Genomic DNA, 17,592 nt, shown 5'->3' with positions numbered 1-17,592 from the left:
GATCTTGTCTGGTGTGATATGCAGCTTATAGAGTGCACTAGAGGAAACCCAGGCTTCTGTGCTCTGGAAAGCTTCAAATAGATCTTTTCAACTTTATATCAAGTAACCTAAAGTAAGAAAATATTATGACTACTAGCTGTGTAGGATGATGCTGGGGGAAAAAAGCTAGTATTTGAGTTGGGAATAAATTTCACTTGACTTAACACTCTTGAAGGAAGTAGCATTTCTGCATCTCCTGAAACTTACTGAAAGCAAATGCATGCTTTACCTTGAGCTTTTGTTGGATTGTGAGTCTTATAGCATAGTTCTGAGAAATAAAGTGAACATAAAATGAAGCACCTATTTTAAATTTAGTTGGCATAGTTAAAATATACAGTTAAAATGTGCATACTTAAAATATGTGTAAATATGAATTAGTAAATGAGGAAAATTTGCATATTATTAGATATGTTGTGCAAATAAATGTTCAAACTGGAAAAACTTGTGTAAAATTGTGTACATTTCCTTGGAGAAGGGAAGCACAAAGGCTTGCAACTCAGTAAGAAACAAGGATAGAAAGGAACTGCAGGAGTGTTTTTTTGCAGAAAAGGATGCTGCATCTCAACATACAAAAATGCATGTTCTCTTCATCATAGCTTGTAATTTTCTTCATTTATTGGACTTAAGTGTCCCTTGATATCTGTAGGGGCTTTCCAGGGGACTGCCTTTAGTACTGTTGCTATATGCTGCTGCAGTGGCATTATTGTGTTTTTGTTGGTGTAAATTTACTCCCATATAGACAGTATGGAGAAAGAGGGAATACAAGATCTTGTACCAAGGAGAAGCACAGCAGTGACACCACAGCAGTTTATAGCCATAGCACTGAAGTATTAGAGATTAAATAAATGCCACTGTCCTGAACAAAATTGTAAAGAATAAGGAGGAAACAGAGAGAGAAAGTGTGAGGATTGCAAGACAAGTAAAACAGAGGTATATGAGAGGGTGACAATACACATTATAAAGAAGACATTTACGAACAAATCAAAAAGTGCTGTTTTTCTAAACTGAGATTTTAAAATAAATCAGGAGAGAGTTTGGACAGAGAAGAAAAAAGAAACAACATTAAGTGATGTAACTCTAGGCAGCATAATGCACCAGTCTGGGTGAGCTTATTATGTCTAATTTTACTAGCCCCACACCAAGTTCTGAGAGGTTCAGCTGAAACTCTGAATGGTAGTTGCTTTTTAGATCTGAAGGTGGTTTTTTAATAAAAGCAAAACCCTCCATCCTCGTTCTGTCATCTCATTCTGAAAACCTTTATTGCTGTTTAGGGGAAGATTAATCTGAAAGCAGGGTGAAAGGCAATGACTCTTCTACAGGCACTGAAAAGGCAGGAAAGAGTGTTGGAATTGTGTGCCTTTACTATTGTGCTTTCAACAAGCCCTAGCATTTTATTATTTTTGTGAATATTTCCTAACATTTTTTGTTATAGTCACAAATATTAGAAATTAATTTCACACACAGACACCCCACCAGTGATTCCTTTATCTTTGTCTACATTATGAAGAATCCTTCATATCCTTCACAGTTATACTTCACTTAATCCACACTAGGGATGTAAATCTTTTTCAATTTCATTCTTGGAGGCTTGAATGAATCATTTCACTATTTTCCTCCTTGCTGTGAAAATGTTGTCGAAAACTATGTACAATTGCCCCTTTGAACCTGTGGGGATCCATTCCGGTACCCCCGCCCCCCCCCCCTCCATGAGTTTGAAATTTTGCACATATTCAAGCCCATAGGCTTGAATGGGGTGCGTGCATGAAGGACATTATGGGCGCGCCCCACATTAAGTTGAATAGCAGTCATTTTTGAAGGCTATTCACAATTCATGATTACTCCATGCAAAAACCAAAATGTATATCAGCATTTTGTGCAGAATGGCATTTTCTGTGCAGAAAACAAATTTCCAGCATAAAGAGTAGCAATTTTTTTTTGTACAGAAGACAACAGTTCAGCACAGAAAATGCTGTTTCCTCTCCAGAAGTATTAAACATGAACATCTGGTAGGAAAGGGATATGTATACTCTCTGGCTACATGGTAGGAATAACATATCATATGTAAGGTGTTTTCCTTGGACCTTAAGAATTAAAAATAACAGTTAGGTAAACTTGTGGAGATTTACCAAAGACTTGAATTTTGGTGACCCCATGAATTTCATAGGGTCTTCTTAGGCAAAAAATACTTAGAGTTATTTTACCAGCTCCTTCCTCTAAATTTAGCCTACAGCACCTGGTATTCATCAATGATTTCACATCCAAATACTAACCAGAGCTGATCTTGCTTAGGTTCCAAGATCAGATGGTATCTGGTGCCTTTTGGGCATTTAGGTATTTGATCATAACAAAGCATCAAAACAAAGAAACTGGAAACATGCTATAGGACTTAAAAGGAGGCAAATGTCTGACGATGTCTAAAAAGGTATTCTACAGCCTGGTACATACCTGTCTTTGCGGTGCCCTCATCATGTGCAAGGGTTCCTGGGGGCAGAGCACCCACATGCCCCGCAACCCTCACACGTGACGAGGGCTTAACAATGGCAGCGACCTGTATACATGTGTGCCACCATTGTTATGTAAGTGCTGTACGGTGTCCACATGGCGCCACAAGGCACTTATGTAACGAATGTGCCAGTGGCACACTTGTTACGCCACCGCATCAGAATAAAAAGAACCCACTTTTTGCGGATACTTTTTCCATTTTGTGGCTGAGGCTTCCCTCTGACAGAAAAATAGGCACCAGTGCAGATATGTTTCGTATTGATTTTCACATGAAATAAAATCTGTAAAGAATATTACAGTTACATGTACAAACAGTTACATGCATATAAAACAAACCCCTCTACGTACTAACAAATCAGAGGATTTTCAACACCTTTATTAATGCTTATTTGCTTTATAGGTACCTAAACACCAACGTTTGGATTACTTTGTTGAAAAGTTGGATCAGAGTGGAAGTAATGATTCGGTAAGATTCCATAATTATTCTTAATACTCTTTTGGTTTCATTGGGTATCACTGTCTGGTCTCTTTTCTCTTTGAACAATCTTGCCATATTAAAAAAATAACAGCAACTACTTCATCTGTAACTAGGCTTTTAGCATTAATCACAAAGGTCACTATGAGTATGAGGCACTCAACAGACTTCCTTGTAGGAACCTTCAACTGTTGACTATTCTTAGTTGTGATGCCTAAAATGATGTCATTCGGGATCTTCTCCCTTTCATTATCTCTGGCCTTTTGCTATTTTTATGCAGATCCTTTGTAACATCTCTTGCGTCCCTTCCCATCCCTAGCTTTAAATCTATGAAGTATGAAAGAGGTCTTGGTATTTAGTTCCTTAGACAGAATGGGATGGGAAAGTCCCTGCTAACTTTTATGTAGAAAAGTAAGGTAGAGGTTTTTTGGTGTGGTTATTCTACAGCTGAGGAAGTCTTTTCCCTTCATTTTATTTATTTATTCATTTCATTTTTATGCCACCTTTCTCCTAGAAAAGGGCACAAGGCGGTTCACAAATAAAAACATTTTTTAAAAAAACTTTACAATAAAGGTTTTAAGACAATTTTAAAAAATCAAACACAAACAGTATAAAATTATTTATGTTTTAAAAACCCCATAATTACAACACACACCCATATAACTCCATATAAAAGCCACACCATGATTCTGTATTAAATGCCTGAATTAAAATGTCCAGTTTGATAGCCACCTATTTCACTCATTCTGTTGTTAGAAAGTACAGTATTACAGTTACTGATTTCTTGCTAAGGCAAAGGTTCCTGTAATATATCTGGAAAAGACATGGAAGCAAAGCAAGTGGATGGAATATTCTTATTTAATGCATTTAATACTGGAAAATTCAAAGATATAGCCATGTTAGTCTGTAAAATCAGTATGGAAAGAGATATTGTAGCATCTTTGAGACTATGAAAGGAAGAAGTTGGTAGCATGCACTTTCATAGACGGAGGGCCAAAGCAGATAGTTCAGAAGGAATGATCTGGGGCTGCTCTGGCCATGATCGTTTAGGGACCACAGAGACTGGATGGCCCACTCCCGAAGTGGGCCGCCACTGTAGTGCCAAATAGGCTGTCAGCAGAAGTGGATTAAATCAATTCCTTTTGTCTTCGGGGCTTTGGGGGCATGCGTCATCTAAATCCCATGCCTCAGAAATGGCCAGAAGCTGCTTTATTTGGCTGTCTGTTTCAGACATTGGTAAACTAAGGGGCTTGACAGACGAGTGGCCTGCAGCCACCCCTTTTTGCCCTGGATTGTTTGCATGGTGACCAGACACCATTCTTGCATGTATACAGCAATGTTAGCATGTCAGATTTTGGCAGCAAATCATCTTACACGGGCAGGTGCTTTGGCATTTCCACCCTTAAATGGTTTATTATCTATGGCCCAGAACAGACAGGCCAAAAGAAACAACTTCTGGGGTTTGGTGTTGAAATGACATATGCTGCCAATGTGGCCCGAAGCTGCTCCAAAGCCATGCTCCAGTTTTTTGTTTCCCAGTGGTAAGGGCTAGGTCCTGCAGGGGCAGCCTGTTTTCAGAGTGGGCTGTGTGGTCAGCATGGACCCAATCCACTTGCAACTAGACTAGACTTAGGCCATTTCTTCTCACCCATCTACTCTGGCCCCATGATGCTTCTCTGGGGGTATTGGCAACCTGCAGAACCAGCTGGCTGGTAAAAGCTGTCTTCCTCCTGTTTCCCCAAGACTAAATGAGGTTCCTGGGATTAGGATTTATAGATACATACATTGGCAAATTGGCACCCTGTGCAGCATGCAGGATAAGGCAAGTATTGAATGATTCATTGGTGGAAACAGCCCTATTCACCTTGCAAGCAAAGTCAAATACACACATATTTTATGTGTGAATCATCTCTCAAGTTACATTTTTAAATTAAATGCATTAAAATATCCTTTCTTGTTTGTGCAATTGTTGTGTTCCTCCCTCTAAGCAGGGTTCCTCAAAATCTTCTGTACAATTTTTCCAATGTTGTTTCTTAATATTTATGACACAAGTGAACTTAAAAACAATAATGGGGAGGATGGCTAACAGGGGCTGATCAATACAGTGGATAAGTGGGCAACAGACCTTGAACACAGTGACAATGAGATGTGAATGGAGTTACCCTCGGCTATAGTTAATTAAAAATGAAATACTGTAATAGGCTTCCTTTTGTTGGAATGGTAACTTTCGAGATGTAATCGTATTTCTTCACTCACAATCACTTACCATTAGGAGATTCAAGAGCCATGAAATTATATACTAGAGATTATGTTTAATAGCTGTGTGATTATTCTTTTATTGCCTTGTGTCCTCTGTTTAACTGAGATGTAACTATTTGGTGTTGGTGTGACTGAAATGAGTAAACAGTGAAAGCACAATGATCTTGTATAGTTTATTAAAAGGGAGTGTAACTGGGAATCAGGCTTTGAGAACATGCCATCTCATTGAGTAATTTTTTTTAAAAAAAAAAACCTTTAAACTTTTTTTGTTTGAGTGTCTCTGTTTCTGATTTCAGGTTCATTTCTGCCAGTTAGGTTTACCTCCGCTGAAATGAGTTACTTACTTTGACATCTTTTAAGTGGATGATCCTTTGTTAAGCTTTAGTAGTAACAAATGGGATCTTGCAATAATTCATGAGGCACAGGAATTGTGAATGCCAGAGAGAGAGGTTGCATTGGTCTCCATGTCTCACCTTGTTCCCCTAATGACTGTCCTTTGCTAAAACCATCAATTTGCTTTGCTCCTAGATCTAGCACCAGTTTTCTGTTTTTTAAAGGCCCTCCATGACCTTTGTTATTGTGTGCCTTCAAATTATTTCTGTTTTATGGAGACTCTAAGCTGAACCTATCACGAGATTTTCTTGGCAAAATTTGTTCAGAAGGGGTTTGACTTTGCCTTCCTCTGAGGCTGAGCAGGGAGTCAAACCCTGGCCTACAAAGTCACTGTCCTGTGCTCTAATACTTCAAATAAAATTTTATGCAGATTCTTAAAATAAGAGTAAATGTGATTGCACTATTACTAGAGCCTGTATTCTGCCAGTGTCAGCTGGTGGCTATCATGCCATTGGGTGGTGAATCCACTCTGTTTGGATTTTAAACTACAGTTGGCCTCCCATTTTTGCAGGGGATCTGTTCCAGACCTCCCCATGAAAATGGAGGCCTGCACTTATTCAAGCCCCATAGGCTGGAATGGAGCATGCCCCGTGCATACAGCAAAGGCGCGTGTGCCGGGCGCGTGCATTATTGGAAATAGTGGAGGTCGCCCCTCCGCAAATATTCAAGGCGCAGATCTGAGTTCCGCGCATTGGGAAAGGCGACTGTATAAAAGAACAAAGGGACAAAACAGACCACCCCAAAGGGTTTGCCACCACCCCTTTGAGCACCGGGTCAGAGCTGCAGAAACCCCAATATGGCATTTTTCTGAATACCACTTCTTTTTGGCCTGGAAAAAGGGTGCCCTTGCCACCACAGCCGACTCTTTTGGTGCTCCTTTTGGCATGCAGAGTGTGAATGCCATGCCAAAGTAGCAGCGCAATGCTACCTGCCATGTGGTTAGGTTGGCTGTGTGATGCCACCGTCAGAGTGTACATCATCCAAATGGCAGGCCCCCACACCACCCCAAGGCCAGCGCTTACTGCTGATCTGTATAGTCCCTAAGTCTAGAAATGCCCTCAAGATGTCCAGAATGCTGGCTTCAAGTCAGGCAGCCACCCACATGTGCTCTGGCTTCCAGGTGCTCCAGAGGTGCATCATTTATGTGCTGCATGCCGCTGGAGTGCCTTAAAGCTGACTTCCCACTGCGGCAGGCTAAAAAGCTGACTTTTTGCTGGTGAAAAAGGAATGGCTGTTTGCCACTCCTTCTTTGGCGAGCAAAAAGGCAGACTGGGGCTACGGCATGCATTTGTCCTTCAGGACAATTTGTTTCTCCCCTTAGTCTCAAAGATGGTACAAGATCTCTCTACATACATATTCAAGGTGCTGGTTGTTATGTTTCCTAGCTAACCTTATCGTCCAAGTTCATTTGCCACAGGCTCAAAATGTATTTCGACTTGAAGCAAAATAGCAAAAGAGGAATGGCAGGGAGGAAAAGCAGACCAAATGAGCATCATGTGGCTGGGATCTGCCCATATAAATGCTAAAGGGACCCATTCACATTGATTTCAGCAGTACCACTTGGTGGCTCCCATCATGTCAGAGGAGTGGCAAATATGCTGTCATTTTTAGTCCGAAATTTAAAAGATATACTCCACTGTGAACAATGTGCCCTAAAATGTACAGATACATTTTCTCAGATTCACTCTGATACAGATCCAATGGGTTTTAACTTTGGCCCCTGCTTGTATTAATGGTAATGGATACATTCCAGTTTGTACAACCTGAGGCTTTGGAGCTATGAGGGCCACCAAATGTGTATTAGACCCTTGCACTTCTTGGCTTATTAAAATAGTCAGAGGACATCTGGCTAAGTGGCTAGAGGAGTGGTCAATACCTCCTTAAAACAAGGCAGAGGTCCACTGAGTATACAAGAGGGAGTGATGAGACCTTTGTTGAAAACCTTGAATCTCACCTTTTAGACAACTACTGGCCAGTTTCCAACATTCCATTCTTGGGCAAAGTATTGGAGCATGTGATGGTCATCCAGCTCCAGCGATTTCTGGATGAGACAGATTACCTGGATCCATTTTAGTCTGGTTTGGAGCCTGGTTATGGGAAAGAAACAGCTTTGGTCTCCTTGGTAGATTACCCTTGCTGGGAACTGGACAGAGGGAGTTGTCCCTGTTGGTTCTGCTGAACCTCTTAGGGGCTTTTGATACCATTTACTATGGTATATTATCTGGAATGGAACTTGGAGGCATTGTTTAAAGTGGCCCCATTTCTTCTTGGAGGAGAAAACTCATAAGGTTCTGCTGAAGGGCATCTGTTTGACCCTCAGGGATCCACAGTCTTCCCTTGCGGTTTAACATTTTCTTGTTACTACTGGAAGATGTAATCCAGAACTTTGGTTTTCAGTTCGATTGAGATATGCTTATGACATCCAGCGCTATTATTCCTTTCTCCCTCAGTGCAAGGAAGGTTCTCTTGGTTCTAAAATAGTTCTGTCTTCTGTAACGGACTAGATAAAAGTGAACAAACTGAATCCTAATGCAGACAAGATAGAAGAACTATTGGTCAGTCAAAAGGCTGATCAAGGAACAGGGTTACAGCCTGTGCCAGATGGGGTTGTCTTTCCTCTGAATATACAGGTTCAACAGCTTGAGTAGATTTCTGGATTCAACTCTGAGCCTGGAGGCTCAGGTTTCAGTGTTGGCCATGACTGCTTTTGCACAGTTAAAACTTTTATAACAGTTGCACTCATTACTAGAGATGTCGTATCTGGCCACAATAGAGTATTTGGAAACCAGCAGCAGATAGTTAACCACTGCTAACTACACGTCTGTCTTGTTGCAGTAGCTCTGCTGGCTGACTGTTCATTTATGGGCATAATTTAAATTGTCAAATATGACTTTTAAACCTCTATATGGCTCAGATCCAGATTATCTGAAGGATTGTATTCTCCTATATGAGCCTGTCAGTGTTTTGAGATCCTATGTGGAAGGCCTTCTCTCTATTCCACCACCCTCACAGGTACACCTGGTGGAAACATGGGAGAGGACCCTTGTAGTGGCTGTTCCCAGGCTGTAGAATTCTCCCACTAGAGAGGTTAGACTGGCAAACCCTCTGTAAGCAGGTGGAGACATTTTGTTTCAGTAAGCCTTTGAGAGTTGACTGCTGGTGGGCAAAGGGTGTTACATCATATGCTATATAATTTTTATTTGTTGCTTTTCTTTTCTAAACTGAGTTTAATTCTGTTGATAGTTCAGTTGTATTTTTAAACATAGGCATGATGTGAATATCTTAGCTTTACAGTCAACTTTCCATATTTGCATGGGTTAGAAGTACAAGACCCATGTGGAAGCTGAAAAACTGTGGCTATCTCTAGGCTACACAGGTGGCCAGGGAGGGCAAACAGGGTGCTTGCACTGTGGTGCCCAGGGAGCTCTTGCCAGGCCCCAGCCAGGAGTCTTCCAGCCACCCTTCCTGTCTCTCCCACAGCTGATGCACATGTGGAGGTACTGGGTGCAGTGGAGGGAAAGAGCCTGCAGCTGGTGGTCAGGGCAAGTGGTGGGGAGGTCATGAGGGGCATTTAGGGAGTGGAGCCCCTTCCCTCTGCTGGGTTCTGCCTCTTCCTCTGGGTCAGTTCCAGGAGGGAGGGACTAGACCTAGGCAGGCAGGTGAATGGAGCATGGCCTAACCAAAGGTGGTGGATGGGTAGATGGACAGATGATTGGAGGTTCCCTGAATTCTTTCCCATATCTCTCCACTTCAAAGTGATTGTGGAAATAATTATGACATGTAAAAGTCAGCTGAATCCCAATGTTCAGACAACTGCTAGGCTGTTCTGTGGTAATCTATCTATATTTATATTTTTTGTTGTTATTGTGTGCCTTCAAGTCATTTCTGAGTAATGGTGATCCTAAGGCAACCCTATCATGGGGTAATCTTTATATACTTCTCATAGTAGTATTATTAACATTTATTATTATTAACATTTATTTATAGAGCACTGTAAAGTTTGTACAGCGCTTTATATACAGTACTAAGGGTAAAAAAAGAATAAAAACTTGCCAAGTGGCGTACAGTCTAAAACAACAACATTACATGATTAAAATATCTCTAAAATAACACTAATTAGAATACAATACTGATGAGTATTATCTCATAAATAAAATGAGTATTATCTCATTATTTGCTAGCTAGATTGGAATAACTGATGAGCAATGGGACAGAATCTTAGAAAATAAACTGTATGCTGACTACATGAGCTTTGCACCATTGAAGAGAATGGGGCCAGTTGCTCCAATTGTGTGGCCACAGAAGTGCAGGTGGAAGTTAATAGGACTAATAAATAGAGCTACCATTGATGTAAGGGGTTATTTTTAATTGTTTAAAGAATGTAGTATATAGAAAATGAAAACTCCTTTGTCTAGGCAAGAAAAGTAGTTAGATTTATGCACATATAGTAGTTAGCAACACATTTAAATGTGTCTTATCAACTGGCTAGCTCTTTTGCAATTACATGTAATGTAAATTTCCCATTAGTTGAACAAGAGAATTAAATTTATTGTTTTATTATTTGTGTACTTCACATGTAGTTTAGCCTTTAAAAGCAATACTTTGAATTTTAGAAGGAAAATATAGACAACATTGAAGCACAGGCATAAAATTAAACCTATGCTGACTGATCTCACAGTATTGCAGTACACACTATCTCCAGCTGTTTTCTCTAGTCTTGCAGTGGTGCATTTGGAATATGGATCTTTTGTCTCTCTGGAAGGAATGGGACATTATCTGTTGCAGCATGTTCAAGGAGGTAGTGGTTGTCTTCCAGTGGCCTTTAAATAACTCCTTTTTGCAACTTTCTTCAGTCTGATTCTGTTATGTAAAAATATTTTGTTTTTAAGAAGTAAAAAATAATAGGCACCCTATTGCAACTAGCAGTCATTCACAACACAGAGCTTATTTTTTGCTCAAGTTGCACTTGAAACTGATTATTTGTCCTTTCCCTAGGCTGTCAGTAAAGGAAAGAGACAGGAAGTGCCTGCTCCTCAGCTTGTACCTTCATCCCAGGTGAGTATCTTTGTTTTTATTTTAATTGATTTTCAAACAGTATTTCTCCCTTCTTATCTTCCCGTTCTTTGCATAATTTGCTCATATCGGTTGTTACAGTATATATAGGCAAGTCTTTTTATCTTTCATCTGTTATGAAAGTTTTATCTTTCATCTGTTATGAAAGTCCACATATGTCAAGTTGACTCCACGTATGTTGACCCTATCCTAGGGTTTTCTTGGTAATATTTGTTCAGAGGAGGATTACCACTGCTTTTCTCTTAAGGATGAGAGAGTGTGACTTGCCCAAGGTTGCGCAGTAGGCTGAGAAGGAATTAGTACACTGTCTTAGTCCAACACTGCACCTATATGCATGAGCCAAATGGCCTGTGTTCCCCCTAGCATCACATCATCCTGTCTGGATGACACAAGCCATTAGCCCTAGGCTGGGATCAGACAGGCTGGATGTATATTAGGTGGATCTGGCCTGATCCTCGTCCAAAGGTGCCTTAACCCAGTCTAAAAAGTCTGGCTGTTTGCTGCAGTTTCTAGGAAACTCATTGGCAACAGCAAGAAAACCTTATGGGAGGCTGTGAGGCTATACTAGTTTGATTGCTTCCAAGCATGGTTGTGAATTAAATTAATGGCTTATGCTAGTTAGTTGGATGTCATGGCCTGGTGCTTCTCTGATTCCTTGGTCACCTTGTTAGAGCAAGCAGTCTTCTTTAATTCATTTCTGATGCTGTCAACTAGATATAAATTATACCCAGCAGGATATCCTAAACCTCACATTTCAGTAGCCAACCCACAACTTCATCAATTTCATATTCAAGTTGATAGGAGCAAGAATCATTATGCGAGCTACAACTTTTTCATCCAAATTATTGTGTCCGGGCAGTATTTCTGTGCCCTACATAGTTTATTGAACAAGAAAGTTTCCAGAAACAGGAAGCAAGTCTGCTCAGGAGCAGTTTAAGAAGGAAAAGGACTACTTTTTTTTACAGCCTAAAGGACTGTAACCTTAAGGGCCTGACATGATTTTGAAGTCTACACATTGTTAGCACAGCTATCAGAAAAAGCACAAGAGAGTGAAAAACGAAGTCAATAGACAGATCCCCCCCCCCACATGTTCAAGGTGTTAAATGGTGATGATACATTCTCTGTTTCAGTCTCCCACGCACCCTCTGCCCATATATTGCATATTTTGATTCATTTTAAAGCATTTATTAAGTGAAAATTGCAACACACTAAATGAAGTGTCGCCCCCTCCCCCCATAGCTGTTGACTTGAGTGGGTTTTGCAATGAATTTTGAAGGTTAGGAGAAATTTTTATTGGGCTGTTTGAAAACAGTAACTTCGCGTTGTCACTATAGTCTAAGCTCTGTTTGCATAAAGCAGTTACCATGAAGGTCCCTGCTTTCCACTTTTTATCTGCTTTATTGGGTGTGAGCAAGGGATCTCTGCAGTCTTACCACAAGATGGGGCTTTAATAACTAGTTTGTTCAGAAAGACATGAACACTTGATGGATTTTACAGTGTCTATTCTCTAGGATCATACTAGATTTTTTTGTCCAAATTGTGGTAACAGTTTTAATTATACATTTATTCAGACCATTGAGGTCTGCTGGGCTTGACTTTTATTGGCTGCAATGTTCATAGAACATTAGTGAGAAATCTGATTGTTTGCTTTTTAAGATGCCAAACAGTTTAGTGCTAATGCTGAGGTGATGGAGCATTCTATTGCTTATTTAATTATTGTAAGCATATGAGATCCTGTATCTTGGATCAAACATTGATTAGAACAGAGACTACACTTAAGAAATAAGAAGAAGGCTAAGGTTGGGAAAGGTAGCCATGAAAGAACAAGTTAAGATACTAAAATGTAAAGATATACAACCGAGTACTAAAGTTAGAATTGTCCAAGCCATTACATTCCCTGTCACCATTGTGGATGAGAGAGTTGAACAGTGAAGAAAGCTGATAGAAAGAAAATAAATTCATTTGAGATGTGGTGCTTGAGAAGAGTGCTGGGGATACTGCGGACAAAATAAATAAATAAATAAATAAATAAATAAATAAATAAATAAATCTTTTATTTATATCCCACTTTTCTGTAATAAAACAACCAAAGAGGCTAACAATTAAAACATTCACAAACAATATTACATCAAATTAAACCTAAAAGACAAACAAATGGCTCCATGAACAAATTAAGCTTGAACTTTCCCTGGAAGCCAAGATGATGAAACTGAGGCTGTCAAACTTTGGCCACATCATGAGAAGGTATGCCTCACTAGAAGAGACAATAATGCTGATGAAGATAGAAGGCAGTAGAAAGAGTGGAAGACTACACACCAAATGGATAGACTCAGGGAGGCGACAGGCCTGAATCTACATCACCTAAGTAGAGCAGTGGAGGATAAGGGGCTTTGGAGATGTCTCATCCACAGGGTTCCCATGAGTTGGGGCTGCCCCCAATAGCAGTGAACAACAACAACAACAAATAACCAGAAAAGTTGACCGTTCAACAGTTGATTTGATGGGCCTGCTTTGGTCAGTTTAACAGTTGGGCTTAGGTCTAAAATGGCTACTACTCTGGAAATATTTTCACTGTAATGCTGCCCATAGATGTTTTATTTTTAGAAGGAACAAAAATATTTGTGGACCCATGATAGTGGTTCTTGGTACTGAATTTTCATATTTTGAGTAGCCCAGAAATCTGTGTGTGTGTGTGTGTGTGTGTGCAAAAACACCATGGAGACTTGCAAACAACCATGTTTTACTTGCCGTACAATTCTGTACATTCAATCCCACTGATGAAACTTATGCAAAATTAAACATGATACCCTTGAAGATACAGTACTAGCAGGGACATAGCCAGGATTTTGGGAAGGGGGGGTCCAGACTAAGTGCCACCATTATAATGGGGCTTGGGTGCGGCGGCGCGGCAGCACGCACCATTCATTTTATCTAACAGAGGGGGGGTCCAGACCCCAACCCCCCCCCCTTGGCTAAGTCCCTGGTACTAGCATGGTGTACTGGTTTTAATGTGGGACTAGGGTTTAGGGAGACCAAGGTTCAAATTCCTGCTCAGCTAAGGAAGCCCACTGGATGAGCCAAGGCAAATCACAGTGTCATAGTCTTAGAAGAAGGCAGTGGCAAAATGTCCTCTGAAAAAATTCTGCCAAGAAAACCCTTCATTACACTCGCCATAGGTCACCTTGAAAGGACATAACGACAACAAATTTTGGTGATGCCTTAAAACTTCTTGTTGTTACATTGGTCAGCACTGAGAAATCAGTCAGATTTGAAGGGTGACAGAATAGCCCATATTTCAGTCAGATTAATCTTTATTGGTTATATTTGAGAAAAAGAAGTTAGCATCTTAAAAAAAAAAAGGCGCATCCCACCTTTCCACTAAAGGTAATGCTCAAAAGGTGACATAATGAAATGCAGATAAGAAAATAGGATTTTAAAACTGTATTAAAATTATTAAGTAAAAATCCATCCAATAAAAAATGAAAACAGAAACAGTACAAATCATTAGGTTTTATGTGACTGCCTTGATTTTGATTTTGATTATATAGTTTTTTTGAAAAAAAATTGTTGAAAATGTTAAAGTACCAAGATGCTTACACCTAGTCAAAAGTTCATTGCCATTTAAAAAAAGGAAAAGAAAAAGGGCATCTGATATTTGCTCCAGACCTTTGTTGAATTAGCTAACCTATCATTCTGAGATTAATTGTACTTAATTACATTGTCAGAATGAGTAATGTGCCTGTGCTCTGCACAGTCTGTACAAATTTTGTGCCTGTCTCATCCACTTGATGGTTATCCCACTACAGTTCTCAGGCTTTTACTGTTCTGACAGCCATTATTTTATTTTGTTGTATGAAATATTTGTTCAGTTCAGTTATCCAGTATATCATTTTGTTTCCTGAGGTCCAGTGGCAAGTGCCATATCAGTGGAATAGTGATTCCATCCCAGGTTTTAGCCCAACCTTCAAAACAATTATCCAACATTCTAAGCCCTATTTCCCAGATGGGTTCAACACCTTGGACAGCTCTGACAGCAGATTCACCACTCCACTTACATGGAGTTCTCTGTTGCCGCTGCTGAAATCAATATAAATCGGTTCAATTTACAATTATATATGCAGACCCCAGTCACATGATATGTACAGTGTGCTCGTGTCATACGCTGCTTTTAGCATACGCTGAAAGCAGTGGTACTTCTTCCGGCGCTGTGCGCTGGAAGAAACAATGGTGCCCATGCCCATGGCGCATGGGCACCACCACCGCCACGCGCTGCCGTGAGCATGAGCCTTATTACTTGTAATGGGGCTCGAGCATATGCGTTTTTTGTTTTACATGGGGGGGTCCAGAATGGATCCCCCGTGTAAAACAAGGGCGCACTGTATTAGGTCTGCTTCTTTTCCCTCGCCCTTTTGCTTTACTTTTCCTTACATCAGAGCAAATTCTGACTGTTTGACAAATGACTTCAGATTCATCAGATCTATTTGGGAAATTCATTTGGGAACAGTATAGTATATTAAACTGGTATAAGAGCTGAACCAAAATAAACAAAGGACATTATTTCTAACACAGTATTTCTTTCATGTGTGTGCCCTCAATTTATGACTATGCACTGAGCTACCAACACTGAAGTAAAATCAGGAGAATCAGATTTGTATCATATGAGTTGATATTGATAGTCCTGTTTAAATATTTGAAGTAATGTCATATTGAAGATGGAGCAAGTTTGTTTTCTAGAACTCCAGAGAATGGGATCCAGATAAATGGTTTCAACTACAGGAAAAGAGATTCTACCTCAACATTAGTAAAACATTCCTGACAGTGGCCCAGAACAGATGGCCCAGAAGGAGCCGCCAGAATTGGGCCGGGACCGTGGCGACCGCACAGTCTGCTCTCAAAGCAGGCTGCTGCCATTGTCCCAAATGGGCTGCCAGGAGGAGTGAATTTAATCCACTCCTAAAAGGTCCAGCTCTTGCTGTGTTAGCCTCTGAGTGGCTTCTGGCCACTTGGGGGCATGTGTCATCTAAAGGCTATGTCCCTGAAGCAGCTGGAAGCCGTTTTATTTGGCCTGTGCATTTTGGGCCAGTAACAGCTGTTTGACAGTTGAATACACTGCCTCGGAGTGTGGTGGATTCCTTCTTTGGAGGTTTTTTGAACAGAAACTGGGTGACCATCTGTTAGGGATGTTTTGTTTGTGTATTCTTGCATGGCAGGAGATTGGACTGGATGGCCCTTGTGATCTGTTCACACTCTGTGATTCTAGGATCTATGATTCTAAATCAGAGAGCCCCTTTGTGCAAGAAACATAGAAACTGATACACACCGTGTGACATTTTCCTTGCAACAGGAAAATGGAAGGTTGTTGTGTTCTAGTAAGAAAGGAGTTCATGAAGTAGTTTTATATTTCATAGACTCGCATTGCAGTTATGTATTTTAAAATATGTTGCATAGTGATTACTTACATGCATAAGGAACTAATATAAAATTTAAAAACCCTCTGCATTTGGACCAGAGGTAAATAATGTGCCCCCAATGTTGCTTTGAACCTCTTGCCCCATAAAATGAAGTCTCCAAGCCAGTTGATCAGTTCTCATTTGTGTTTTTTGTGGGTTTTTAGTTCTCTCTTTTTTTTTTAAAAGGCCTGCCTGAAGGGCAGCCAGGAGGGATATCTTTAGAGGTAAAATCATGTCTATCCTAAAACAACTGGTTATGCAGTGTCCCAGAGTGGTCTATGGGAGAGCCCCCTGGAACCTCAAGAGATTCCCTGCCCAAATTTAGACAGACTTACCAACTTTACAGAACATCTCTCCTCAATTTTAGATTGACATGAACATGCATATTTTATGAGAGCTGAAAAATGATGTTCACCAGATTTGTGGGAACATGTTTATAAATCAAGGGAGCAATTTCATGGAACATACATTATCTTCTGTTGTAAAAGCTCCTTCCTTCTCTCTTTAATGACTATTTTCTCCCCTGAGACCATAATTTTTATATTTTCATAATAAGCTGTTTAAAACATTTTAGACTAATCTGTAATGAAACCTTTGTGAAGAAAAATGATATAAACTGGAGCAAATACATGCAAGTAGCTAGGGTGATAAATTATTTGGTTCCATTGGGGTTTGTTGGCCTGACTTTCTGCAACAGGATATTTCTATTAAAATCAAATCCCACAAATGAGTTGTTCTTGCAAAAGAACACATCTGATTATTTTCTTATTACAACTTGCTAATAACTTTGCAATGTCTGCATTGGCACAGAATAAAAATTGCTATCTACTTTTGATTAGCAGGTGGAAAGGCTTGTGCTGCAAGTCATAGACATAATATTTAATGTAATTTGTTAAAAACTTTTTTTAATTGCCATTAAACTCTAGCAGGGCTTATCACTTTGTGCAATGGAGCTCAGGTAATGAGAGACCAGCTTGCCACAACTGGAAACTGTGGAGGATAACAAAAGTAGAACTGGTTACAGTATGTTTCATTTGACATTTTATGAACCTTGCAGTGCAATATTTGCTGAAATATATATTCTGCTGAAAGAATTTGAAATAACTTAGTAGGCCATGAATTCTTATATTGTTCTAGTTATGAATAAGCTGAATAGACTGTATGCAAAGGGGTCTTGTAGCACATTTCAGACTAACTCAAAGAAAGAAACTGGTATCATGCACTTTTGTAGACTTGAGTCTTCTTCCACAGATGCATGAGGTGGAGTGGAGAGTCCAAAGACAGACCCATATAAGCCAGTTGTATGTGAGAATGTCAATTGAAATTCAAAACCTTGTAGATACAGAGATGAGGTGGCAAGTTCAGTTTAAACTATGGTCATTGGGGAACAAAGGCAGGAGA

General features: G+C 40.0%; 1 protein-coding gene across 1 annotated transcript in view; it reads left to right on the top strand.

Annotated features, from left to right (window-relative positions):
• Positions 1 to 2,449: 2,449 nt before the first annotated feature.
• GLP1R (glucagon like peptide 1 receptor) overlaps positions 2,450 to 17,592 on the top strand; it is a 94,569-nt gene continuing 79,426 nt past the window's right edge. The window contains exons 1-3 of the mRNA XM_089529446.1: positions 2,450 to 2,461; positions 2,942 to 3,007; positions 10,664 to 10,723. Coding sequence (XP_089385572.1) covers positions 2,450 to 2,461; positions 2,942 to 3,007; positions 10,664 to 10,723 — 138 coding nt within the window. The remainder of the gene's footprint in view (positions 2,462 to 2,941; positions 3,008 to 10,663; positions 10,724 to 17,592) is intronic.

This window comes from Sceloporus occidentalis, unplaced genomic scaffold (genome assembly GCF_023333645.1).
Source record: "Sceloporus occidentalis isolate IW3139 unplaced genomic scaffold, rSceOcc1.0.p SCAF_6, whole genome shotgun sequence".
Lineage (NCBI taxonomy): Eukaryota > Metazoa > Chordata > Lepidosauria > Squamata > Phrynosomatidae > Sceloporus > Sceloporus occidentalis.
The sequence above is the reverse complement of the archived record's forward strand: the minus strand, read 5'-3'. Positions and strand labels throughout refer to the sequence as shown.